The sequence below is a fragment of the Chinchilla lanigera genome, unplaced genomic scaffold (assembly GCF_000276665.1).
Source record: "Chinchilla lanigera isolate Chin_1 unplaced genomic scaffold, ChiLan1.0 scaffold00092, whole genome shotgun sequence".
Lineage (NCBI taxonomy): Eukaryota > Metazoa > Chordata > Mammalia > Rodentia > Chinchillidae > Chinchilla > Chinchilla lanigera.
In genome coordinates, this window is record NW_004955493.1 from 2,278,186 (window position 1) to 2,303,995 (window position 25,810).

The 25,810-nt window shown below is 48.2% G+C and overlaps 1 protein-coding gene across 1 annotated transcript; it reads left to right on the plus strand.

The window, feature by feature from the left end:
* Window positions 1-308: 308 nt before the first annotated feature.
* Window positions 309-2,940, plus strand: Chp2 (calcineurin-like EF-hand protein 2; the record flags this gene model as incomplete). Its single annotated transcript, XM_005405340.2, is given in 6 exon segments — window positions 309-381; window positions 475-555; window positions 669-799; window positions 968-1,029; window positions 1,741-1,863; window positions 2,059-2,940. Coding segments are annotated over 6 exon segments (524 nt in total), but the record flags the coding sequence as incomplete, so codon positions are not given.
* Window positions 2,941-25,810: the final 22,870 nt, after the last annotated feature.

Genomic DNA, 25,810 nt, shown 5'->3' on the forward strand with positions numbered 1-25,810 from the left:
TGTCCTCAGCCGGATGGAGGGTGGAGGCAGCGCTGACTTTGCTCCCGGGGTTTGGGGAGCCGAGCCCCGGACGCCGGGAGCCTCTGGGCCTTGAACTCGACGCGCTCCTCCGGGTCTGGGACGGGAGGGGGCGCAGCGCGGTGTGGGGGTCCCCAGGGCCCCCTGCTGGGCGGGACGGACCCCCAGTGCGGGTCCTCGGAGCGGGAGACCGAGACCCCAGCGTGTGCGAGCGCGTGGCGCGGGGCGCGTTGAGGCCCCGGTGTCCAGGTCTGGGGAGGCCCCAGCGTGCTCCTGCCCGACTCCCGCAGTCTCGCAGGCCTGCCTGCTCCGCCTCCACCACCGGTTCCAGGCGCTGGACAGGAACAACAAGGGCTACCTGAGGTGAGGGGACCCCGACCACCTCTGACCCCACTTCCTCTTGCGTGGGCTCCATCTGGCGCCTTTGTCCCACCCCTGTGAATTCCGATCTTACAGCCGCGTGGATCTCCAGCAGATTGGGGCGCTGGCCGTGAACCCCCTGGGGGACCGCATCATAGACAGCTTCTTCCCGGACGGGTGAGGCTCTCTGGGGTGACGGTGCAAACCCCCGAGTGGGTGGGTGGCGAGAGGCTGGAGACAGCGGGAGCCCATCGCGGTGACCGCTGCCCCTTCCGTCCGCGCGCCCCAAGGAATCACCAGCTGGATTTCCCAGGCTTTGTCCGGGTCCTTGCTCATTTCCGACCTGTAGATGAGGAGGACCCAGGAGTGCGAGACCCCAAGCAACCCGAACCCCTCAACAGCAGGATGAACAAACTCCGCTGTGAGTGTGGGGAACCTCCCAAGCCAGACCTCAGATGCGCCCGCATCAGGGAAGGCCCCGGGGACCCCCGGCCCCCTCTGAGGCTCTGATGGCCTTCCGCCCTTCCGGGGTGACCCTCCGACAGGAGAAGGGGAAGCCTCACCGCCTTTTCCCTGCCTCTCTGCCTAGTTGCGTTTCAGCTGTACGACCTGGACCGGGATGGGAAGATCTCCAGGAACGAGATGCTGCAGGTCGGAAGGATGCGGGCGCGGAGCGAGACGTGGAGGGCGGGGTGGGTGCGGCGGTGCGGGGTGGCGGGGGACCACCTTGGCCGGGTGCGGTGGATGACGGGGGTCTTGGACGGGAAATGGGAGAGCGAGCGGGCGGGCTTGGAACGCGAGCTAGTTGGGGGTTGGGCTGGGGCGCGACTGAGTGTGAGGTTAGGAACAGATCCGTGATGCGCAGCCGGGGGAAATTTCGTCCCCCTGAGCGGACAGCTGGCAGCATCCAGAGACACGCCTGGCTGTCACAGCTGGGGAAGGTGGTGTCTGCCAGGTGGAGGTCAGCATACTGCTAGATATTGTACCATACACGGGGCACCCCCTGCAAAAGGAGTTACTGGCCCCAAATGCCGGTGGTGTCAGGGTGGGGCAATTCTGAAAGGGATGTAACGGGCAGGGATGGGGCTGCAGACAGAGGCGGGGCTGGGGCCTGGTGCCAGGCTGGAGTTGGTTCACCGGGCTGGGAAGCGGGCTTGGGCACCCTGTGGAGTCGAGCGTGGGGCACGGAAGGGTACACGGGGTCCCGGAGGGTGAAGCCCTGGGGGAATCCGCAGAGAGGTGGTGGGAATCCATCCGGCTGAGGTGAAGCGCGATGAGGGCGGATGTGGGATTTAGGCCGCGAGCTTGGGGTGGCGCGGGTTTGTGCCACTGTTTTGTGCCCGCCTCTCCCCTCGCCTCCAGGTTCTCCGCCTGATGGTGGGGGTCCAGGTGACTGAGGAACAGCTGGAGAGCATCGCGGACCGCACGGTGCAGGAGGCGGACGAGGACGGAGACGGCGCCGTGTCCTTCCTGGAGTTCACCAAGGTCAGGCTGCCCCGGGAGACGGGGAGGGGGATCAGGAGTCCCTCGGAGGCGTGAACCTGGGAAAGGACGTTCAGAAGGAGGGTGGGGAGGCAGGGGGCCCAGAGAATGCGCGGCCTGGGGCGCCTGGGGAAGGACAGTGGAAGCGTGGAGGGTGGGAATTCGAGCCTCCTTACCTGCCCATACCTCTTTTCCTAGTCCTTAGAGAAGATGAACATCGAGCAAAAGATGAGCATCCGGATCCTGAAGTGACCCACCTGTGCCTCCGGCGAGGTCGCGCCAGCCGGCATCCGCTGGGGAGTCATCCGGGCCACTCGTGGAGGCGGGACCCGCTTTCACTGCATTCTTCTAAACCAAGCTCTGCTTAGGCCAAGAAGAGCAAGCAGGACGGCTGTGAACCAAAGCTTAGCTCATTTGACCTCAGGTCTCAGAATCAGCCAGCTGTCTTCGGTTGCAAATGACTGAAAGTCCGTCTCACCTTGATTTAAGGGAAAAAAGGGACTTGAATGGCTCAGCTAATTAAAAAGTCTGGAAGTAGCTGTCTTCAGGCACCCATGATGTTATCAGGACTCAGCTTTCTCAGCTGCACCTCCCAGCTTAGTTTTCTCCTGTGCCGGCTTCATCCTCAGGAGGGAGGGCTTCTTCCTCACGGCTGAGAGGGGCACCGGTGACTCCAGGGAGGGGATTTCCTTATTGCTGTAGTTCCAAGCAGAGTGCTATCGCCCAGCTGGGCTCTTGCCCTGTCTCCCGGGGAGTGGAATGCTCCAACTGGCCAGGCCTGAGGCATGTACTAGCTCCTAGGAAAGGTGGTCTGCGGACTCAGGAGGGGGTGAGAGGAGGCCGCCTGAGGAAAAATGAAGTACTGCTATCAGGAGGACGGGGAATTTGTGTGTGTGTCTGTGTGCTGTTTTTTCTCAGGCAAAACGAGAGATACCCGTTCTTGTTTGGTTGACCGCATGGAGGACCCTGGAAATCTGGCTTCTAACTGGTGTTTCTTGATCCCGTGGAGGCATGATAGGTGGTGAGGGTTGGTGATGGGGGAGATGATGTGAAAATAATAAACAGTACATACCTTCCTAAGAGTGTGACGTTTGAAAATAGTTCTGTTGTGTTAGCAGGAAGAGTTTCAAACACCGATACAGGACAGCGCAGAATAGTGTCAAACTCACATCAAACCGGAAGAATCTAGGTCGGTAGCAAGGTACTTTGGCTGTCCTTGCAGGAGATGCCGTCCCTGTCTCCTCCCACGGGTGGGCTGGCGCTCTTTGTCAGCACAGGAGATCCAGCTGTGCTCACATCTCCACTCTGTTATATTGGTGGCTTGAAGTCGGCAGAACTAGGAATGTTTACATGTTGACACTGGCAAGTGTGATAGGCCAGGCTGTCCCCAGGAGAACCCATGGCACGCCTTTATCACGTACCACCTGCTTGGTACTCACCGTTAATCTGTGTGCCAATGGCTTCGTCAGCCTGGCACCTGCAGACTCTGGTTGGCATAGGTATGTACTCAATCTGTGCATGGGCAGGTTGGAAGTGCCAGGAAGCGAATGATCCTTGGAAAAAATTCTCAACCACTGGCAGATGAAAGCTGGCGGGCATCCAGTGCCTTCACACTTCAGGTGGGGCGGTTTAGAAGTCTCCTCATTCTCACAGGAATCTCCAGCAGATCTGAGCCCCCCATGCCCACGGTGTCAGTCTGCCTTCTAGAGCACCCTGTACCAGCTTCCTTCCCATCTTGTCTCACTGGCTCATGCCCTCGGTGTTCCTGGATCACCTCAGACGCTTACCTTCAGGTGCGTCTGGTGACCCTCAGCTGAAGACATACCAGATTTTCTGGAGCACAGGCGCACTCTTGCGTGCAGTGGCGTGTGTGTGTGTGTGGCTCTCTGGGGTGCACCAAAGAAGCCTGCATTAAAGGATTTAAACCCCGGCATTTTCTGATTTTAGGGAGTGTGAGGTTCTATAAAGACTGTTAGTTTGGGGTCTCAGGAACATGGAATGGCCTGCAGCAGATTATTAATCCTACTTCAACATTTGCATTTTGATTATGATTGAGTCAGACAGACGAGCCCCGTAGCTGGGGTGTGTGTGTGAAAAGGGGGACCATTTGGTTCCTTGGGGAATTTTGTGATTTTGTTAGAGGATTACCACGTGAACAAGCACTTATTATTATTATTATTATTTTATCATTATTTTGGTATTGGGGATCAAACTCAGGGCCTTGCCAGGCGGGTGCTGTACCTCTGAGCTATGTCCCTGGCCCAGCACTTTTTTATTGAGAAGTATTTGTTTCGCCTTTGACCCCAAGTAAAGAGAGAGAGTAGGGATTACGGGGAGTAAAACTCAGTGAGTGGCTGTTTTTCCAGAAACTTTGAGGGATTTGTCTAAAAGGAGGTGTAGAGGAGGGAAGGAAGGAGAGCGAGAGCGAGACAGAGAGACAGAGAGACAGAGAGACAGAGAGACAGAGAGAGAGAGAGAAGAGAGAGTGGCTTTTTTGTTGGTGTTTTTTCCAGGATAGAGTTACGCAAAATTTCCTGGTGGCAATCATCTGATTGAAAACTGCAGACCCTCTGGCTCCATTTTCGAGTTCCTGGGTCTCCAGGGAAATCTACAGCTTTCATAAGTGACTTCTGTGCTAGAGGTCCAAGATTCAACTTTTAGAAACCCTGGCCTACACCTCCTGGCTAGGCTGCAGGGGACCAGGATCGCTAACGGGTCCCCAGCACCCAAGCACACAGAACACGAGGGGCTCCCAAGGAAACCCCTCCCCATCATTTGTGTGCACACCTGCCCTGGGGAACTAGTGCTCCTGATCTAAGCAGGTACTGGAGGGTCTAGGGGGATCCCTAAGGCTCCATCTGCTGCCCTGGTGTGTGGGGAGCATACGTCCCCAGCACCCCTCAGCATAAAAACCTCTTCGTGCCACCTGAGCTCAAGACATTGGAGACCTTTGCTGTGCAGGGGAGAGTGGCAGTTGACACCCCAGCTACGGGAATGTTTCCTACATTCTGGCTGCTGTGGTCCGAGCTGCTGAGCCCTACTCTTTCCCCGTCAACTCTGATAAAAGTGCTCATGGAATTTTTGGGGGGTGGGGAGAGGGATTGGTGATACCAGTGGCAACCTTCTGTGAGATGGGTGTGCAGATGGGTCCTTCTAAAAGATTCCAGGACAGCTCCAGCCCGTCCCAGCAGCCTCAGTGGAACACCCTGGAACCGTTCCTCTCTGGGAAGTCCCTCCCAATTGATGCTGGTTTTTAATTTACAGGAGTGAGATACGATCCCCTCTATAAACTCATATATATATAACTCATATGTGTGTATCATAGCAGCACAGCATCACACAGCGTGGCATAACCTGTGACTAGGGATTGAACTCAGGCCTCTGCACAGAGCTACGTCTCTAGCCCATTTTTTTCCTTTGAGACAGGGTCTCACTGAGTTGCTAAATTGCCCAGGCTGGGCTCAAACTTGTGAGCCTCCTCCCTCAGTCCCCGAAAATGCTGAGATTCCAGATGTACACCTCCATGCCTACCTTCAGATATATAAACTGTTAACCACACACGGGGACCTCTTTGTGAGTGGCAGTTGACACTTTTCACTGATCTATCACCTTTAGTATTGCTGCCATATATTACCCTCGACCTGTACCATTATTCAGGGATGAGAGCCTGGGTATCACTTATCCAGAATGCTTGGACCCAGAAGAGTTTGGGAGTTTTTCCAAATTTTGGAATATTCACATATATGTAAAGAGATATCTTGGAGAGATGATCCCTATAGAAACATGACATTCACTAATGTTTCCTATATACTTTTTACATAAAACATGAAGATAATTTTATGCTTTTTTTCCTGCTACTGGGGATTGACTCCAAGAAGGACTGGACTACATCCCAACCCCTTTTATTCTTCTGTTTTGAGATAGGATCTCACCGAGTTGCCCAGGCTGAACTCAAACTCCTAATTCTCCCTTAGCTGGGATTACAGGTGTGGGCTACCACACCTGGCTATTCAACTTCTTTAGTGCAATTATATTTTGACTTTGAACCATTGCATGATGTCAGGTGTGGAAGTTTCCACTTGTATTGTCAGTTTGGTGCTCAAAATTTCTAGATTTTGGAGCATTTTGAATTTTAGATGTCCAGATTTAATTTTATATAATTTTTTGAGACAGGGTCTTGCTATGTAATTCATTTTTGCCTTGCACTCACTGTGTAGCCCAGGCTACCCTCAAGCTCATGGCGATCCTCCTGCCTCAGCCTTCCAAACGCTGGGACTATAGGTGTGTGTCACCATATCTGGCTAAAAGTTTATATATCTGAAGGTAGGCATGGAGGTGTACATCTGGAATCTCAGCATTTTGGGGGGCTGAGGGAGGAGGCTCACAAGTTTGAGCCCAGCCTGGGCAATTTAGCAACTCAGTGAGACCCTGTCTCAAAGGAAAAAAACGGGCTAGAGACGTAGCTCTGTGCAGAGGCCTGAGTTCAATCCCTAGTCACAGGTTATGCTATTCTATGTTATGCTATGCTGTGATGATATACACATATGAGTTATATATGTATATATATTCAGGCTAGTGAGGACCTTAGTTCAGACTTCTGACCTTGATGCTCAAACAGAAGGTAGCTCTGGGCTACCCTCAGTCCTACCCATTCAGCACCAACAAAACTCCCTTGATGCCTAAGAGGGAGTGTACAGGTTGGATTCCTGGTAAAGACTTGCCCTGACAGTCAGTGTGGTTAGTATAAATGAATTCTGGAGGCCTAGTCTAGACCTGGGTTTGAAATCTGGGCCCTTTTAGTTATCCGCTCTACAACCTTGGGTAACTAACTGTATCCTTGAGCACCTTCTGTGTAGGGAAGAGTCAGGTAATAGCGCTGCCCTGCAGAGCGGTTGGGCTTGTCTTTTCCTCCAGCCCACTCTTATCTCAGTGGAGGCCCTCGGTCACCTCTGTAAACCTGGACTCTGGCCTGTATCAGTTGGGATTTCTTCGGTTGTTAACCGGTTTATGAAAGAATACAATTTTATTGGTTTGTATAACTGAAATAAAAGTTCAAAGGTAGGCCAGGCAAAAGAGAGTCTCAAAAGTTCAATGATATCATCAGAAGTCCATCTTTTCGTTTCTCAACTCTGCCATCCTCTACATTGGTAGCAAAATGTCATTTTGAAGCAGAAATCACAATGAACAGTACGATATCTTTCTTTTCCACCCCTTCTATCCAAAGCCGCAGAACTATTGGCCTGCCCTCTGAAGCCAGGTGAAGGAGTTCTCTGATTACCCTTACCTGTCACGTGCTTTTCTGGGAGCTGAGAGTTGCTGTCACTCCTACTTGAATTAAATGCAATGTAGAGGCATGGTTTGTGCTGACCCCCTGGGGTAACACCAGAATGCTGTTACCTGACCAGGTTTGTCAGGCAATATCAGCAGGTAACTAGATACCTGTTAGTACTTTTTGCCTACAAATGATACGACTATCAACTAAGAGTGGTGTAAACAGTTAAGACAATTATCTCACGCTATAAGCTGTCTCTGATGGCACAGTTCTACAGTTGTTGAGTGGGGAATGAACCCAGGGAATTGTGCCTGTTATGCTGTCAAAAACACTTTCAAGGATCTAGGTTATTATGTTTTTCCATTTCTTAGTATTGTTGGCTTTGGATTCTTTTATTTACTCATGGTCACAAGTTGGTTTCTGAAGCTCTGGCCATCACATCTTCCTAGGAACGGCATACAAAATGTTTTATTTATTTATTTATTTATTTATTTATTTATTTTTAGCTTTTTGAGATAGGGTCTCACTATGAAGTTCAGGCTGGCCTTGAGCTCACTTTGTAGCCCAGGCTAGTCTTGAGCTTGCAGTGATCCTCCTGCCTCAGCCTCCCGAGTGCTGGGATTACAGGCGTGCACAACCACGCTCGGCTACAAAACATTTTTAAGTGAATGACTTAGGGCAGTTAAAGATAATTTCTTTCATGTCCCTCTATTTTGATCTCTTTTTCCTTCTGTAATGGGCACTGAACATAAGGCCTTTGCACTGAGCTGCATCCCCAGCCCAGTATTAATTTTTATGACCAGTTCTTGATCAGTACTAAGTTGCCCAGGCTGGGCTTGAACTTGCGGTCCTCTTGCTTCAGCTCTCCAGAGTGCTGGGGTTGCAGGCATGTGCCACTTAGGCTAAGCTTCTGTTTTGGTACTAGCGGGAAATCTTTTTCCGGGAAGTATACCAAGAGGATATAGGGAAAGAATACCTTTGATTGCGAAGGCGGAGGTAGACCACCTCCTGCTGTAAGGAGGCTTGGAAAATGAGTACCTGTGGTTCTTTCGGTTTTTATGAGGTCAGACGGGCTTTACCAACAGCGATAAAAGGGGACAGCAGCAGCAGCCATGCAGTACACTATTCACTGTGGATGTGGCCGAGGACATCCCGGTATCTTGATGGCTTGCAACAGCAAGAGTTAATTCTTGTTTGGGTCCCACGGGGATGCCTGGCCCGCTGTGACGCTGCCACCCAGGGCTTCAGGTTTCAGCAGCAGCCTCACTGGGGCCGTGCCATCCTCATGGGAAAGAGTAGAAGAGCAGCAGGCAGCACATGCCCCTCAAGATTCTGCCTGGATCTGCTGTGAGCCTTGTCTAGTTGGATACTATTGGCTAAAGCCCAGCAGCTTGAGGCAGCAACACTTCTATTAGATCTGATATTTCTGTGCATAAAAGGCTCCTTTGGGTGTTTGTCTGTCTACACAGTTTTGTCTGAGGTCGCTCTGTGATATCCAGCAGGGCTGGGCTGGAGAGTCCAGCTTGGCTCGATTCACGGGTCTGGCACCTTGGTAGGTGGGATCTCCAGCGTTCGATTGGGAGGTTGGAGATTTCTCCCATGGTGGCTCAGCCTCTCAGAGACAGTGCCGTGAAGACGGGAGGCGGAAGAAGCCAGCCTCTGAAAGGCAGGGCTAACCAGCAGGTGTAGGGGCACTTCCTCCGTAATCACTGGGACAAAGCAGCCATAGAGCCCAGCGAGGACAGCATATAGACCACCTCCGGATGCAGGGCTATTGAAGAGTGCGCGGTCATCTTCAACCTGCTACCCACGGTGCAACGGCCTCCCGCGTCACGGGGGGAGCCAGGACCCTTAAGAGGTGGGGCTTTGGGAAGTGGTGAAGTCACTGGGAGGAAGCCCTGGGAAGGAACCAGCGTCGTTCTCTCGGGGTCCTGGCTGGTCCGTGAGAGAAAATCGTTACACAGGAGCAAGCCCGACACTTCCGTGGCTGCCCTGACTTCCTGCCTGGCCACGTGTTCTCCCTTTTTTCTCACATGCCTTCCCACCATGAGCTGCCAGCCTTGAAGCTTTTGTCTGAGCTGAGCTGGTACCAGCACGGTGCACTCGACCCCCCAAATCTGTGGCCAAATAAACCTCTTTTTCTTTTCTTTTCTTTTTTTGAGACAGGCTCTTGTTATGAGCCCAGGCTGGCCTTGAAGTCGCTATGTAGCCCAGGCTGGCCTCAAACTTGTGGCAATCCTGCCTCAGCCTCCCAAGTGTTGGGATTGCAGGTGTGCACCACTACACCCAGCTGAACCTCTTTTCTTGATAAAGTACCTAGTCTCAGGTATTCATTACAGTAACATAAAATGGGCGAATACATGCAGCTACAGGTGCGGATACATGATCTTGCAAAAAAGGAAGTAGACGTTAAAAAAAAAGAATTGCAAGGCAAGCCTTACTTTACCAGTTAACATTTAATCATGACATGAAAACAATTAAGGTTGATGCGATATTGCTGCTGACAGATCAATATGTCATAACCGCGAGTAGAGAAACCTAGTAAGTATGTATATGTAATATATTGTTATATATTTACATATTTGATGTACAAATTACTTCATAAAATGAAATAACTAATGGTTTAGAAAAGGGCATAAGTGAATATTAATACAATTTTGAGGTACAGAGGATTTGCTAAGGAGAATCACCATAAAAATTATTCATAGTATTAACTTTATAAAACTTTAAAGGAAAAAGGATAAATTGGAGAACATTTGAGTTATGCACATCAGTTGAGGGATTGCAATCTTTTACATATAAGTAGCTCTTATACTTAGAAGACAGTCACGTGAACAAGAATGTCTTAAAAAGGAATATAAATGTCCAAAAGCATATAAAAGTGTTTAATCTCAATATTGAGTAAATTTTAATCAAAACCACAACTCTTATGAAGACCAGCCTGGTTTTATATATTAAAAACCTTAAAAATAAGAATGTTCTTTATCCTAGACATGTATTTCTAGGCACTCATCCTAAGTACTTAATGAAGGCCAGGCACGGCGGCACATACCTGTAATCTCAGCACTTGGATGGCTGAGACAGGAGGGTTGCTGTGAGTCAGAAGCCAGTCTGGGATACATAGTGAGTCCAAGCCCAGTGTGAACCACTTAGTGAGACCCTGTCTCAAAAAGAATTTTTTTTTAAGGTTGTACAAAATGATTGACCTACCAGATTGTTCACTTAAGTAATGTTTATAACGAAGTGAAAAGCTGAGGCCAGGTGTAGTGGTGCACGCCTGTAATCCCAGCAGTGGTGCACGCCTGTAATCCCAGCACTCGGGAGGCTGAGGCAGGAGGATCATTGTGACTTCGAGGCCAGCCTGGGCTACAAAGTGAGCTCAAGGCCAGCCTGAACTGCATAGTGTCTCAAAAAGACAAAAAAAAAAAAAAGAAAAGAAAGAAAAGAAAAAAAGAAAAGAAAGAAAAGTTGGAGTCAGCTGACCTTGTGCCGACACGGGCGGGGCAGCTCAGAGTGGCTACTGGGAGCTCCCTGAAAGAAGGAACTTGCCCTTGGGCTTGGAGGGGTGCTGGCAGCTGGCCGATTCCAGCTGTTTCCCCTTCAGGATCTGTCTCGTCTACTAAGCTGAGGCCACCCTCTTCCCAGGCAGCTCCAGCCCCAAACTGAGTGAGATACCGGCTGGTGCCACACACCCACAAGGAGAACCAGAAGATCAGCTGAAAACTGGGTGAGCTGCGGGAACACCGTGCGTGGACTTTCAGCACACAAAAGTCACTGCTCTGCTGCTCCCAGCTGATAAATCTTGCACGCATTTTTCCTGTAGCCAACATAACCTAGGCCGGAGGGAAGGATGGTTTGGAAAGGCAGTTACAGCTTAGCTACACTGAAACAAGATGAGGCCATGATAATGGGACCGGTTAAAAAGAAAATGGTAAATTCATAAAATGAGGTGGCATTTTGCCATTTAAAATGATGTTATAAGCCATGCGTGGTGGTGCACGCCTGTAATCCCAGCACTCGGGAGGCTGAGGCAGGAGGATCGTTACGAGTTCGAGACTAGCCTGGGCTACAAAGTGAGCTCAAGGCCAGCTTGAACTGCATAGCATGACCCTGTCTCAAAAAGACCAAAAGTAAATAAATAAATAAATAAATAAAACGATGTTATAGGGCTGGGGATACAGCTCAGTGGCATAAGCGCCTGGCTGGCAAGCGCAAGGTCCTAAGTTCGATTCCCAGTACCAAAAAAAAAAAAAAAAAAAAAAAAAAGATGTTATAGAGGAGTATTTATTGTTACTAAAAGCAAGAGGAACTGGGGCACACCTGTAACCCCTGCTACTTGAGAGGGTGAAGCAGGGGAACTGCAAGCTCAAGATCAGTCTGGGCAACTAAACCCAGTTGCAGAAATGAATGAGCGAGTGAATGGATGAATAAATAAATAGAATAAAATGAAATGAAAAAGGTATGGAGATGCAGCCCAGAGGCAGAAGAGCACCCCTAGGTTCAAACCCTGGCACTGAAAAGAACAGTGTACGTAAACATATAAAGGGAAACGTTTGGGGAGGTTATATCCTAAGACGTTATGCTGTGAATCAAAAATAAAAACCCAGTTTGCCCTGACTCCTTCACTTTAAACTCTTGAATCATTTGCACAGTGTATCGTGTAAGCTTTCCCTAGCTTCCCAGGCCCGCTGTCGTGTGTATTTCCTCTGCATGCTTCCCAAGTTCACCTTCCACCCCACACGCACTCTCCTTCTGGTTCTGGTCCTCCTCACACTCCCACACTAGTTCTCACTGCCTCCGGCTTTCTCTTTTCGATCTCCTCCCTAACCTCTGCCTCACTAGCTTTGACTTACTGTCCGAGACCTCTTCTGTTAGTGCTCTGTTGAACTCTTTCTAATTCTATTGTTCCCCAAGCTCTCTGAATAGCAAAATAAATTACTTGCAAAGCCTTAACAAACAACCAATGAATCAGTCATCCAACAAAGAAACAAACTATAGTAGGACTTTGCTATAGGCCTACTACATTCTAATTTACAAAGCCAGAACCAGAAATCTGTATATTATTTTAGATAAGATTTGTCTGCATGTGACAGAGATCCAAAATAATAACGCTCCGTAGCGAATTCCTGTGATTTCTGTTGCCTTGCCACCATTTCTAACTTTCCCCCTCCAGATGCAGAGCTAGTCACCCCAGACAGAGTTTGCAGTTCTCTAACCCCTCCCAGTTCCTTCATGCACCTTATACAAGTGTCTGCCTGTCTCCCACAACTGCCTCCTCAGGACCAGGGATGTAGCTCAGTGGCACAAGCGCCCATCTGGAAAGCGCAAGGTCCTGAGTTCAAAAGGTCTTGGTACCAAAGAAAAGAAAGAAAAGGAAAGAAAAAAAAGGAAAGGAAAGGAAAGGAAAGAAAGAAAAGGAAAGGAAAGGAAAGGAAAGGAAAGGAAAGGAAAGGAAAGGAAAGGAAAGGAAAGATTCAACTGCCTCCTTGTGACCACTTCCCCACGGGACAGCTACAGACAACTGACCTCCTCTCTTCACCCACACCTACACCCTGCACAAACTTCAGACCAGCTGCAGTGAACTCTTTTCAGGACAACAAGCTTCCTCCTTGCCCGCTGGCTGTAAACCTACCAGTTAGAACTCCCCAAAGAAAACCTGCCTGGATAACACCCTGGACCCCAACAAAGGCTTTGGGGCACAGGTTCACCCCTATCCTCACTTCCTTCCTGCTGGCTGAGTACCCTGCTGTGCCTAGACCTTCCATCAGCCCTCTTGGGCACCCTCCTTCTTTCATGGATCTGTGACCAATGAGCTGCTTTGGTTAACTCATGGGTTTGGGAATGCTGCAAATCAGAGAAGAGCCGCAGGGGAACCCAGCATTAAAAACAAGCTTCCTACAAGGGGCGCCTAGTCACAGGCCAGGCATTGGGGGGTGGACCAGAGAGAAGAAGGTCTTGTGACAGGCACACTGTAAACGCCTGTGACCCCAACCTCTGTCCCTGTGCTATCAGGGAAGGGTTGGAATTTTTAGCCGCTCTCCAGAGAGAGACTTCAAGACCATGAGATGCACAAGATGCCTTCGCATGGAGTTTAGCTGCCTACCTGGCCCGAGGGCTCGTGGCGGTTGCTGTGTGTCTGCACTCTTCCCTGTGGCCAAAACTCCCCCCATTGGGTGGGTCTCAGAAAGTCCCAGCGGCTCTTGGAACCCAGTAAGCCGGAGGTACCAGCAGATTCAAGGACAAAGACTGCTGTGGAGTCCCCAGCTGAACCCCTGCTCAGGGTGAAACTGACTATTCCCCCGGCCCCACGTCACATCCCGCACTGAAGACTGAACCCGGGCCCTTCACTGAACTGCATCCTCAGACTTTCATTTTATTTTATTTTTTAAAATTTTGAGACAGGTTCTTACTCGGTTACTGAGGTGCCCAGGCTGGGCTCAAACTTGTGATCCCTCTGCCTCAGCCTGCCAGAGTTGTGGGGTTACAGGTGTGTGCCACCGCCCCCGGCTGAAATTGGCCCTAGCCTGAAGGCTTTGCTTGGTCAGAGTGGCTTGTCGCCTCAAGGTAGGAAGGGTGACCTCCAGGGAAGGCTGTCGGGCAGATATGAGGCCAGTACAGGGCTTGGCAGGGAGTCACAGGGACAGTCTCACCATCAGTCCAGCCAGGAGCAGGAGGGCGGGAGATCCCTGGACTCGCCAGCCTGGCAAGGGCGTGCCTCTCTGCCGGGAGGTGGTGGCACCGTGCAGGAACCAGCGCCATGGGCATCAGCGGTCCCAGCGTTGCTGCTTCCCCTTCCTTCTGTCAGTCTTGTCCCTTGGTCCTAACGAGGGTGGTTGGGGCCCCGAGCGGCGAGGCAGATGCCTACAAAGGGCGCCCATGGGGACTGTGAGTGCAGGGGGACGATGGCTCAGCACAGCCAGGGCCTTGTCAGGTAAACAAGGAGAGGAAATAACTGTTTCAGCCGCCTAGAGAGACGAGCCATCTTAAAGGTTTTGTTTTTAAAAAAGTAGGTGAAGGACCGGATTATTCTGTGGTGGTGGTGGTGGGTCTGTCCGGGACAAGCTGTCCAAAGGCCTGAACACTCCCGCTTTTCCTTTAATCAGCCAAAGCAGACCCCCATCCCCACAGCCTCAGGCCTCCAGAAGCCTAACAAAGGAAAGAAAGAAGAGGAGGGGAAAGAAAAGAAAAGAGAGAGAAAGAAAAGTAAAAGAAAGAGAGAGAAGAAAATCTTGAGTTTAGTACAAGTCACCCTCCCCTCACCAAAAAAGGAACTTTAAAAAGAACTTTAAATCTTCAGTATCCTTGGTTACTTTTGGAGTAAGAGATAAACCCCCAGATACAATGAGGAAAAGTAAAAAATAATTAGATAAATTATATGCACATATATACTATACTATTTTAATATAAATACACAATAAATTGTATAAATAATAGGTAACTTAAACATTTCCATAACTTGATTCAATTGGAAATTCAAAATTTATATACTAATTTATATAATAAAGTATTTACATAAAAATGGCCCATATTGGTATTTTTGCCTCTACAATATAGGTTCTAACTTAACTTTTTTTTTGTTTTGACACAGGGTCTCACTATGTAGTTCAGGCTGGTCTTGAACTCACTGTGGAGCCCAGGTTGGCCTCAGACTTGTGACAGTCCTCCTGCCTCAGCCTCCCGAATGCTTAGATTATAGGCATGTACCACCATACCCAGCTTTAACTTCATTTTAATATCTGCTGAAATGCATTGAGGTAAAACTTCTTAGGCTGTGTGTTAGCTTTCTGTTACTGTAACAAAATGCCTGACCCTCTCAACTTTTCATTGCTGAAAAGGAAAGGTTTACTTTGGTTCATGGCTTCAGAGGGCTCAGCCCATGATCTATTAGTCTGTTGCTTGTGGGCCTGGGGTTGCCCTGTGCTGGAAGAGAGCTGTTTACTTTGTGGTAGCCAGGAAGGACCTAGGTCCCAGAATCCCCTTCAGGAGCACATCGCCAGGGATCTCACCTCCTCCTGCCACACCTCACCTCTTGAAGCTTCAGCTGTCTCCCAACAACGGTCCCCCACATGTGGGCCTTTGGGGGACATCTCCAACCCAATCTGCAGCAGTCGGGCTCCAGTTATACTTACACCTGGGAATTTCACTAAATTTCAACACTTGGCTTCTGTAATCTTTTTTTTTTTTGCTACTAGGAATCGAACTCGGGACCTCACGCTTGCCAGGCAGGTGCTTGTGCTGCTGAGCTATATCCCCAGCCCGACTTCTGTACTCTTAAACAAAGGTAACTAAATATGAAAGAGAGAAAAGTATGCTTCACTTTAACTATAGCCTTCCTGAAATTTTACAAAGCCATAGTACGCATTACTGTAAAAATATTCTCTATTGGGCATAAGAGCTCTGACATAATAAATTCAGTGAAAGCTAATGTAAGTCTTTGGTGCTTGCAAATTGGCTAGATAAAGTGAGACCCTGTAAACCTCCAGTTAAAATAGTAATTGGCTCAATAAATTCTGAAATAGGGTGTCAGGGATTAAAACATTATATAAAACCGAAGTAATAAAGGAGTGATTATCCTCACTGGTTCTCCATTTGACAGCTCCATTTCGCTTATTCTCCAATCTGGGAAAAAGAAAAGGCACCTTCGAATGCATTACTGCAACCTTAATGCTGCGTTCTCAGCCGTGAAGGACCCCCACCTTGATACTCCGTATCACTGAAATTATTGATTTTCATCAAACAGCAACCGGTAAATATCTTGCCCTTAAGGATTATTCACTGTGTTCTGTTCAGGTCCTGTTTCGACAGCTACTCAGCTGCTGTGTGCATCTTCCTCCAAAGGGACGCAGTGTTCCACTCCAGGTTTCCACTGGGATCCTAACAGCCTCGTCACCACACAGTCAGTGTGGGAGAGACCTTAGTGCCATCCTCCTTAACGAACACAGCTTTGCATGATGCTGGCAATGATCTCTTTCATTTGACATTCCTTGAGGACAATATCTTCTCATGTTCTGATGGTGACAGAGTCCACATTTTAAGTTTTTTTTTTTTTTAAATTAAAATCAAATGGAGCTACATAGCAAGACCCCACCTCAAAAAAATTAAAATCAACAAGCACTCCTTCTAGTGTCTTATTTTTTTTTCTATCAGGAATCAAACTCAGGACCTGGCACTTGCCAGGCAGGTGCTGTGGTGCTGAGCTATGTCCCTAGTCCTTCTAGTGTCTTTCAAAAAACAACAACAACAAAACTTCCTTCAACATAAAGACTTTGGCAACCTCTTCTCAGGCCTTTTGGAGCCTCCAAAACACTTGTAGTGCCTATTAGTTGTCCCCGGGCTCCTGAAGCAAACACTTCGTGATATGCACCACCAAAACAACAAATGGTGGTTCTCCCAGAAGTAGAGGCCGTTGCAGACCCTGAGCCTGTGACCCTCCATGCCCAGCGGTCCCCTGTGGATTGGGCCTTAGGAACAGCACCCATCAGGCGGTGCATGGTGACCAAGGCCTCCCATGGAGAAGACGCAACCAAACCAGGTCCCTGGGGTATCTACTTCCGGGAGAGTGCGGCTTCCCTTGTGTCCTCACTCCCTTGACACGTGCCGAGGTGCTTGAGGAGGTCATCAGTCCCCTAGACTCTTGACTACCTGTACTGCCCCTTGGGATCACCAGAGTATAAACAATAGTGTGAGATATAGACTCGGTGAGTGCCGTTGCTAGCCATCATCTCTGAGGGAGGTTAGTGGAAGGCTGTGGCCGTCACCCTTCACCAGGGTGTCCTCAACAAAGAACAGGACTCTGAAACATCACACTGCCAAGCTTTAGGCAGCTGTCGTAGCGCTGGGTTCCCTGACCAACAACTTACCCATCCTCAGGGTTATTGCAAAGTATTGGACCGAAACACATAAACCTAAAACTCTGTCTCCTCCAAGTGTGACCGTGTCGTAGATCTCTTGCCTCATAGATCCCTACAATACAAATCAAAATCACAGAGCTCCACACACACTAGGCTGCAATGCAGGGCCTTGTTAGGTACTTGCTGTTCCCTTCATAGTATCAGATACTTGCAGCTGGAACCAAGGCACACGTTTCACTTCTTATCATATATAACGCTGGGCTCTTGAAAACGACGTTCACCCGAACTTTCGTATGGCCGATGAGTCCCAAACATCTGGTTTATCTGAAACAAATATTCAGTGTCCTGAAACCAGCTCTTTGCAAATTCCAGACCAACAAACAAATCCACAAAGTTCCGGCCCAGGAGGCCTTCATCTGTCCTTTGTAAGTTTATTTCACTCCTGTTCTGTAAGGGTCGGAGGCCAAGGCCACATATTGTCCCAGGTCTCATTAACTATGAATTGTCTCCTAAGCCAGGCAACTGCGTAGTTGGCATGGGGCTCATATTTGAACCTAAACTGCTACCCCAAACAAAAGCCGTGTCTGTGCAGCCACGCACCAGCGTGTTGCTTTTGATGCTATTATTTCTGGTTTGAGTGATTTTCAGTCCAGAGGTCAAACCCTCCAGGAAGCCATTGTTTCAACCCGATATTGCAAAGCCCAGGCGCACATCAACTCCAGCAGGTATCTGCTTGGAGGAAGTGTATGCCTGGGCCCCAGATTTCTCTGCTGGAGATAACATCTCCTCAGATGAGGCTGCCCTAACCTAAGACCTTGAAAGTGACTGACCCTCAGCCCCGGCTGGAGATCCCTTACGCATCACTAACATTTCCCCCAGCAACGGTGCTGAGGACTTCCACTCCTGCGGCCAAAGTGCACACAGGACGTGTTTTGCTTTTCTTTCAAAGCTTAACCATGGTCATGGTGTGTTCCTTCCTCCTTGCTCCGATGGCTAAAGGAGACTGACACACAGATAACTAAGATGAGTGGAGACGATTGTTTTCCCAGAGCCACCGGCCTCCTGTCGGTCAAACTCTTGACCCCGGGGAGGGGCCACCTACCTGACCTCTCTTGCTGCTCCAGCTTTCACTGGATCCACCCTCAGGACCACCGTGTCAACTCTGGCCGTGGCGCCAGTTTCTCTGCCACTTAAATCACACCTGTCTTGCATTAGAAGATGAGGCCAGCATGCCAAGAGTAAACTGTAGTGAATTCTTATCTGTAGTGAGTTCTCCTGTTGCCTTGGCAGACTCGTGTGTGTGTGTGTGTGTGTGTGTGTGTGTGTGTGTGTGAACTTGTTTTATTGATGGGGTATGTTATGGTTTGTGTCTGTGTGTCCCCCCCAAAGCCTCATGCGGTCATAGGGCAGGCTTTTAGAGTTTGATTGATTATGGGTGTGAGAGCTGCACCCGCCCTGGGGTGGATAGTTTGCATATGTAAGGGAGAGCAAGAGGCTGCTTGAGATCATTCCTCACCCATTCCTCCCTTTTGTGTTGCTGCTTTGGCTGTGTTCTGCTGCCAGGAGCTGTAGCCCTCTGCCAGGTGCCACTCTGCCTTGTAACCTGCTAAGTATGAACTGAAACATCCACAAACTGTAAGTGAAATAAACCTTTCCTTCCTTAATTTTGGGCATCAAGTACTTTGTCCCAGCAAGGAGAGAAAAGTAACCAAGACAGGGTATAAAACAGGAGTTGGGAAATGTCATCTTGGGGTATTGGGGTATTAGGATGACCTCCCTTGTCTTAATCATCCTGGAATAGCTTTTTCTTTTTCTTTTTGTCTTTTTGAGACAGGGTCTCGCTATGCAGTTCAGGCTGGTCTTGAGCTCACTGTGCAGCCCAGGCTGGCCTCAAACTCGCAATGATCCTGCCTCAGCCTCCCAAGTGCTGAGATGACAGGCGTGTGCCACCACGCCCGGCACATCCTGGAATAGCTTTTGGAACTTCTCTTGGCACTGTTCCCGCTGCCAGCAGCCCTTGTGGGTAAACTGCTGACTGGGTCCTCCTGGGGAGAGCAGTTCCCCTTTTCTTGGATCTGCTTCTGCTTCCTTCTCTTGTGGATCACGAGCTGTCTCCTCCATGGGTGAGGACGTCTTTCTCTTGGGAAGACACAGGTTGCTAGCTGTCCCTTCAAGATTATGTTACACTGAGCAACTCCTATTTGGAAAAGATTTTTTTTCTTGGTTTTGGTAAAAACAAAAAATGAAGTGGAGATTTCATTCCCTTCTCCCGAGAAGCCTCTGTTTGCTTTTCCTTCTTTTTGAATTTTTCATGTGTTTCCTCAATTTCTCTGAGTCCTGAATGTAGATTTAACGTCTTCCCCCTGCGCAGAGCTTAGTCACCCTCGACAGTGCCCAGTTCTCTATCCCCCGGTTCCGCAGTGTAACCAGTCCAGATGTCCACACTCCACCTGCTTCCTGGTGCCGACCTCCCCACGGGACAGCTACGCACAGCCTGCTCCATGCGCCCCATGAACCCCTCCACCCCACACAGCCTGCTCAGATACGCCGCAGCGCCCTCCTCTCGATCACATTAGCGGCTCCACAGAGCGGGCTGCTTACTCTACCATCTTTTTTTGTACCAGGAATCGAACTCAGGACCTTGTGCTTGCCAGGCAGGCGCTTGTGCCTCTGAGTTAGATCCCCGGGCGGGCTTCTTCCTCTAAACTCACCAGCTGAGCTCCCCAAGGGTGGAGAGCGCTTACTCTCTACCCATAAGCCCTGTTTGTCTGAGAAAGTGCTGGTTTCCAGTCACATAGTATTTCTTTTTTTTTATTATTGTAAAGAGAAATAAAACAAAATTTCAAAACAAGATAATAGGAGGCTCACATAGAATTTCTTTTAATTAAACATTTCCCTCATTTTGTATCTGGATTTTTATAATTATATTTCACAGTGTACTAATTTGATGTTTATGAGGTCTGTGTGTTAATTCCTGACATGCCTCAGGCTGAGCCAGGTCTAGGACGTCCTACTGAAAGCCTGCTCCAGTTCTCACAAGAACTCCAAGCGCAGGGCCATGGGAGCTGCCCGCGCATGTGTCCCCGATCTTGTAATTAACGGGTCATGCCACTTTCCCAGTCAGCTTTTTTAAAGAAAATTAACTTTATGGGCATTTTACATACCCATAATGATCACAGTCATCATAGGAAATTTGTACCCGTGCATGGTACATTTTGATTCCTCTTTTTCTCCCCCAACCCCCTCCCCTCCTCCCAACCCTTCTTTCCCTCCCTGTTTACAAAGCTTTGTTTCCACTTTATCCTCTTTGTAAAATCCTTTTTTCCTTTTCCCTTCCCTCCTTTCCTCTCCCCCCCCCCGTTTCTCTTTCTTTTTGAACAGCTTCTTCCCATTTCACAGTATCTCTTGCACTTTTGGTCCTTATTTACCCTTTCAAGTTTCACACCTGGGAGGCAGTGTGATGTTTACAGATGTGAGTCCAACTCATGTCACTTAAGAGCATGGTCTCCAGTCGCATCCATTTGCTCAGCAATGTCTCAAGTTTATCCTTCTTTATGGCTGAGTAGTACTCCATTATATAAAAAAACACATCTTCTTTGTCCATTCTTCAGTCGATGGGCATTTGGGTTGTTTCCAAGATTTAGCTGTGACAAACTGTGCTGCTATAAACATGGGTGCACATATATCACTGTGGTATGATATTTTTAATTCTTCTGGGAAGATACCCAGAATAGGAATAGCTAGGTCAAATGGGACCTCTGGAGAGTAACAGTCGTTAATACATTGCATATTGTTATCTTTAAATTAGTTACTCAGAGTACAAGATATAGGTATTTAATTGCCCAAATAAAATTAGCACAAACTTTTCTTTTCAATGAACCAAGAGAAATTAGTAGTATAACGATCTTATCTATCATTTAAGCTGGGCGTGGTGGTGCATGCCTGTAATTTAAGCACTTGGGAGGTTGAGGCAGGAGGATTGTGAGTTCGAGACCAGCCTGGGCTACAAAGTGAGCTCAAGGCTGGCCTGAACTGCGTGGCGAGAACCTGTCACAAAAAGACAAAAAACAAAAACAAACTATCATTTATCTATCTATCTCTCCATCTATTTTTTTCTTTACCTTTTCCCTTCCTTCTTTTCTCCTTTCCCCCTTCCCTGTTTCTCTTTCCTTTTGAAGTCTCTTCCCATTCTACAATATCTATTGTACATTTTGGACTTTATTTACTCTTTCAGCTTCTAATACTAGGGGGACAATAAAATGTTTAGACATTTATGTCTGGTTTATTTCACTTATGAGTATAGTGTCAAGTTACATCCATTTACTTGTAAAAGTCTCAAGTTTATCCTTCTTTATGGCTGAGTAGTACTCCATTGCACAAAAAGATCACATCTTTCTTTATGCATTCCTCTGTTGATGGGCATTTGGGTTGTTTCCGAATCTAGCTATGACAAATTGTGTTGCTATAAACATGGCTGCACATATATTGTTGTAGTATGCTGTTTTTAATTCTTCTGAGAAAATACCCAGAAGGGGAGTAGCTGGGTCAAAGGGGACCTCCAATCTTAGTTTTTTGAGGAATCTCCACACTCATTTCTACAGTGGTTGCGCCAGTCTACGCTCCCACCAACAGCGGAGAAGTGTTTCATTTTCTCTGCAGTTTTGCCAGCATTTGTTATTGGTTGATTTCTTAATGACAGCCGTTTTTTCTGGGGTGAGATGGAATCTCAGCTTTTGCTAAACCCCAATCTCCTATCTCGAAGGGACAGTGCCCCAGGGAGTGACCTTGTCCCACTGTCAGGGAGTGACCTGGACATTGTAGAATGAGTAAGTTCAAATAATGATGAAGGCTTTGAAAGTGAAATGGGTGATAGATATTGGGAAATAGTAAGACCATGTTCAAATGGGAAGGGGAACAAGGGAAGAGAAAGAGGAAGGGAAGGAAGGGAAAAGGAAAAAGAATGGAAGGACAAAATGGAAAGGAAGACTTTGTCAATGGGGAGGGGAAGAAAGCGAGTGACTGGGGGTGGGACTGGGCGCGTGGAGGAGGGGTCAGGGCGGTGTCTCCAGGGAAACGATTGTGGTGGTGGTGGGGTAGGTGAAGGCTGGGACCACATCTGTTTTCTTTTAAATCTTCATAAACTTGTTTTGTTAACTTTATTTTTTATTAGTACACATTGATCATATTCATCATAGGGAATTTACGCCTGTATATATTACCGTGTATGTTAATTCCTTTTTTCCTCAACTTCCTCCCCTCCCTTCAGTCCTCTGCCCCTGCACTTTAATAAAAACTTTGTTTCCATTTTTTCCTTCCATTCTTTTTTCTTTTCCCTCCCCGTTGTCTCCCTCCCTGTATTCTTCCTGCTTCCCAATATCTGCCCTGCATTAGGAGAACAAGCCCTTCACGGCAAGGTCTGGAGGAAGAGCCTTCCAGCCAGAAGGAAGAGCAGGTGTAAAGGCCCTGAGGTGGGACAGAAAGCACTTGGTGTTATGGCCTGTGTCTAGATGTCTTCCCAGAGCTTCACGCTGTCACAGGTGGGGCTTTTCGGAGGTGGCTGGCTCTAGGGTGTTGATGCCTGCACCGATTCAGGTGCTGTGTCAGGATTAAGGCTGCTGCACCCTGGGCGGGAGAGCCACGCACCTGAAGGGTGGCAGTCTGGGTAAGACACAAGGGACAGAAGGAGGGTTGCTGCCTGCTGCTTGCTGGTTTGCTTCTTCTCTGTTTTGCTGCCTTTGCCCTCTATGAACTGTTTCTCTGTGGTGCCACCCTGCGTTGGAGCCCGCCATTTTTTGAGGGAAATCTCTACAAACTGTGGGTCGGCCAAGCAGGACAGTTAAGATACACTGCACAGGGAGGTGGAGGCCATATTACACAGGAGTGGGTTCTCCACTGATAAAAGAGAAGCAGAAGCAGCAGGGCCAGCAGGAGGCCACGGCAGTAGCCTAGGGAGGGAGGAGAGTGACTCGGCACAGAGTGGAGCTGGCGGAGCTAAGACTTTGGAAGCACGAGACGTATTTTGGAGGCACAATCAGCACAAGAGAGGGAAGGAGCTAAAAAGCAATCAAAGAGGGTTTGTAGGTTCTTGGCTTGAGTATACAGTGAAAATGATTCCAGGACAGCAATACGTTTGGGAAAATAAGGACTTTTTTTTTTGCCTGATTAGGCAAAATAATTCTTTTCTCAGAGAGGGTGCTCACTGCAGGGGGTGCTCCTCTTGCTCACTGCAGGGGGTGCTCCTCTTGCCCGCTGCGTTGGGCAGCTTTCCACGGCCGGCACACCATGGCGACAGGCACACCTTCAAGGAGGAGGGCTTTATTTTGGCTCGTGGTTTCGAGGTTTCAGCCCGTATCCGACCCCTTCAAGGCAGAATCACCGTGGCGGAAAAGGGTGTGGTGGGGGAAAACTGCTCAGATCAAGACAGCCAGGAGGCAGCAAGCAGGGGAACAGGCGGAGAGCACGGAACGGACAGTCTCCTAGGTCGCACCCTATGACCCAGCCAAACACACTCGGAAGCCTGCCTTACTAATCTCCGTGTCTCTCCAGCCGGCTAAAGGGATAACCAGGACTGACTATGACACTTGTCACTGCGTCTTTACTTCGCCTTTCTTTAGTAACGCAAAGCTGACTCTATCCAGTGTGTCACAGTGCCGCTTAAAAGTCACCATTTTCTTTTCTTTTTCTGATCTGGTTTATTTATTTTTAAAAAAATGATTGTTATGTATTTGTCATACATAATGATCACACGCATCAGAGAGTTTGTACCTGTACACAGTATCTCTTAGTTTTTCTTTTTCCACATTCCCCCCACCTCTTTTGAACTCTTTTCCCCTCCCCATTGACAAAAGCTTTATTTCTATTTTTTCCCTTCCATCCTTTTTAAAATCACTTTGCCTCCCCGCTCTTGTTCCCCTTCCTGTTTGAACATGTACTTCCCGACGTCTGTCCCCGACGTTGCTCCTTATTTACCCACTGGGTTTCTCACACAAGAGAAACAGTGTGATCTTTGGTTTTCCTTACAGCTGTTCTGTTTTTGCCTGCCTAGAATGTGAGCTCCACAGACATATGGTAAATGAAAACAACCCTGAGTTTTGAAGTTGTTTGCTAAAAATAAGAGAAGGCTCCTGCCTCTCAAATAACTTGTGGAATTTCCATATCTGAATCTCAGATAACTTTGTGGTGCTTCCGTACCAGATCTGGCCTTTTACATTGGAGTATAAAAAAATAAACCATTTAATTACAGTAATTGGAGCTCTGTTACCAGTAGCTGATTATAATTCCAAGTTGAGACCGTGCCAACTCTAGAAAAAATTGCTTCCCTGTAACTTCTAGAGTTTGGTCCTTAATCTCCATCCTCCTCCAAACACAAATTTAATATCATATTATATATATATTGGGGGGTGCTGAAACCATGGCCTCACATGGGTAAGGAAGGCAGGGCACAACTGAGATACACTCTCAGCCCTCCCCAAAATAGTTTATTCATGGTACACAAATCAAATGCATTAGAGCTGGGCATGGTGGCGCACGCCTGTAAACCCAGCACTTGGGAGGCTGAGGCAGGAGGATCGTTATGATCTTGAGACCAGCCTGGGCTACAAAGTGAGCTCAGGCTGGCCTGAACTGCACAGTGAGACTCTGTCTCAAAAAGAAAAAAAAAATCTAATGCATTAAAAATATTTTCTAAATCTGCTTTTGGCATCTTATTCCTTAACCAGCATATGTGAGCAATAAAAAACAAGCATTCCTATTTTTAGTGATTCATTTTTGTGCAGTTTCTCAAATTTTGATGTTTCTGAAAACACTGACATCACTCCTTTCGCCTTCGTTAATGCTGATAGCACTGACGAGATTAACTGTAGTTTTCTGGGTTGCGAGAGATACAATGGTTTCTGTCTCACGGCTGAGAACATAAATTCTTCATTGCAGATGGAAACATTGTTGGGTTCTCTGGATAGATTCCTTACACACATAATAGAGAGCAGGAACGACTGGACATCGAGTTATGTTTTTCTGAAGCTTTACAAATAGCCTTTAAAAAGTTACAAGGAATATATGCAGAGGCTTTTAAGGACAGCAGAGAAAACAATGGTTACTTCTGAGCAGTGGGAACCAAAGTCGGGGTGGGGGGATTTTTGCGTTCTAAATGACGTTTAAAAATTAATTGCCATAGACGCACACAGTGTGGGGATGAGGGTGACAGATCTAGAGAATAGAATCAGTGCCCCTGAGAAAATTGATTTGCTCTGTTTATTTGTATTGCACAATTACATAACAGCAGCTACACGCCAGGCACCATTCTGAGCGCTTTAGAAAGGTAACTCATTTCTGCCTTAGATTTACCTCTAAGGATAGGAACTTTTACCCACCTCTCAAAGACAGGGAAACAAAAGTGCCCGGACGGGTGAATTACACTGGCCAAAGACAGTAGTAAAAGGGGGCAAGTGGGCTTCCATCCTTAACCCTCTGGCTGACAGCTCTTGTCTGCAAGCACCGCGCTGTGCTGCCGTGGCGGAGGATTCAACCTGTCCGTGTCTCACGTCTCCTTGAAATGAGAACAGCAGCAGCAACACTGACCTCAGAGGATGCTGTGAAAACTAAGTGAATTCATGTACGGAGGTTAGAATGGTGCTTGGTGCGTGGTAAGCGCTCAGCAAATGCTTGTCACCTTTGCTACTATTTTGCCTAAGCACAAAACACAGATAGCAGTGTCCTCTGTCTTTCAGGGTGGAGACTCGGGTTAGGGCTGGGTACAGTGTGTTCCTTTCTTTCTAGACAGATAATTTTGGTAAGATTTTTACTTTTGGTGGGTACAAGGTATGGGCAA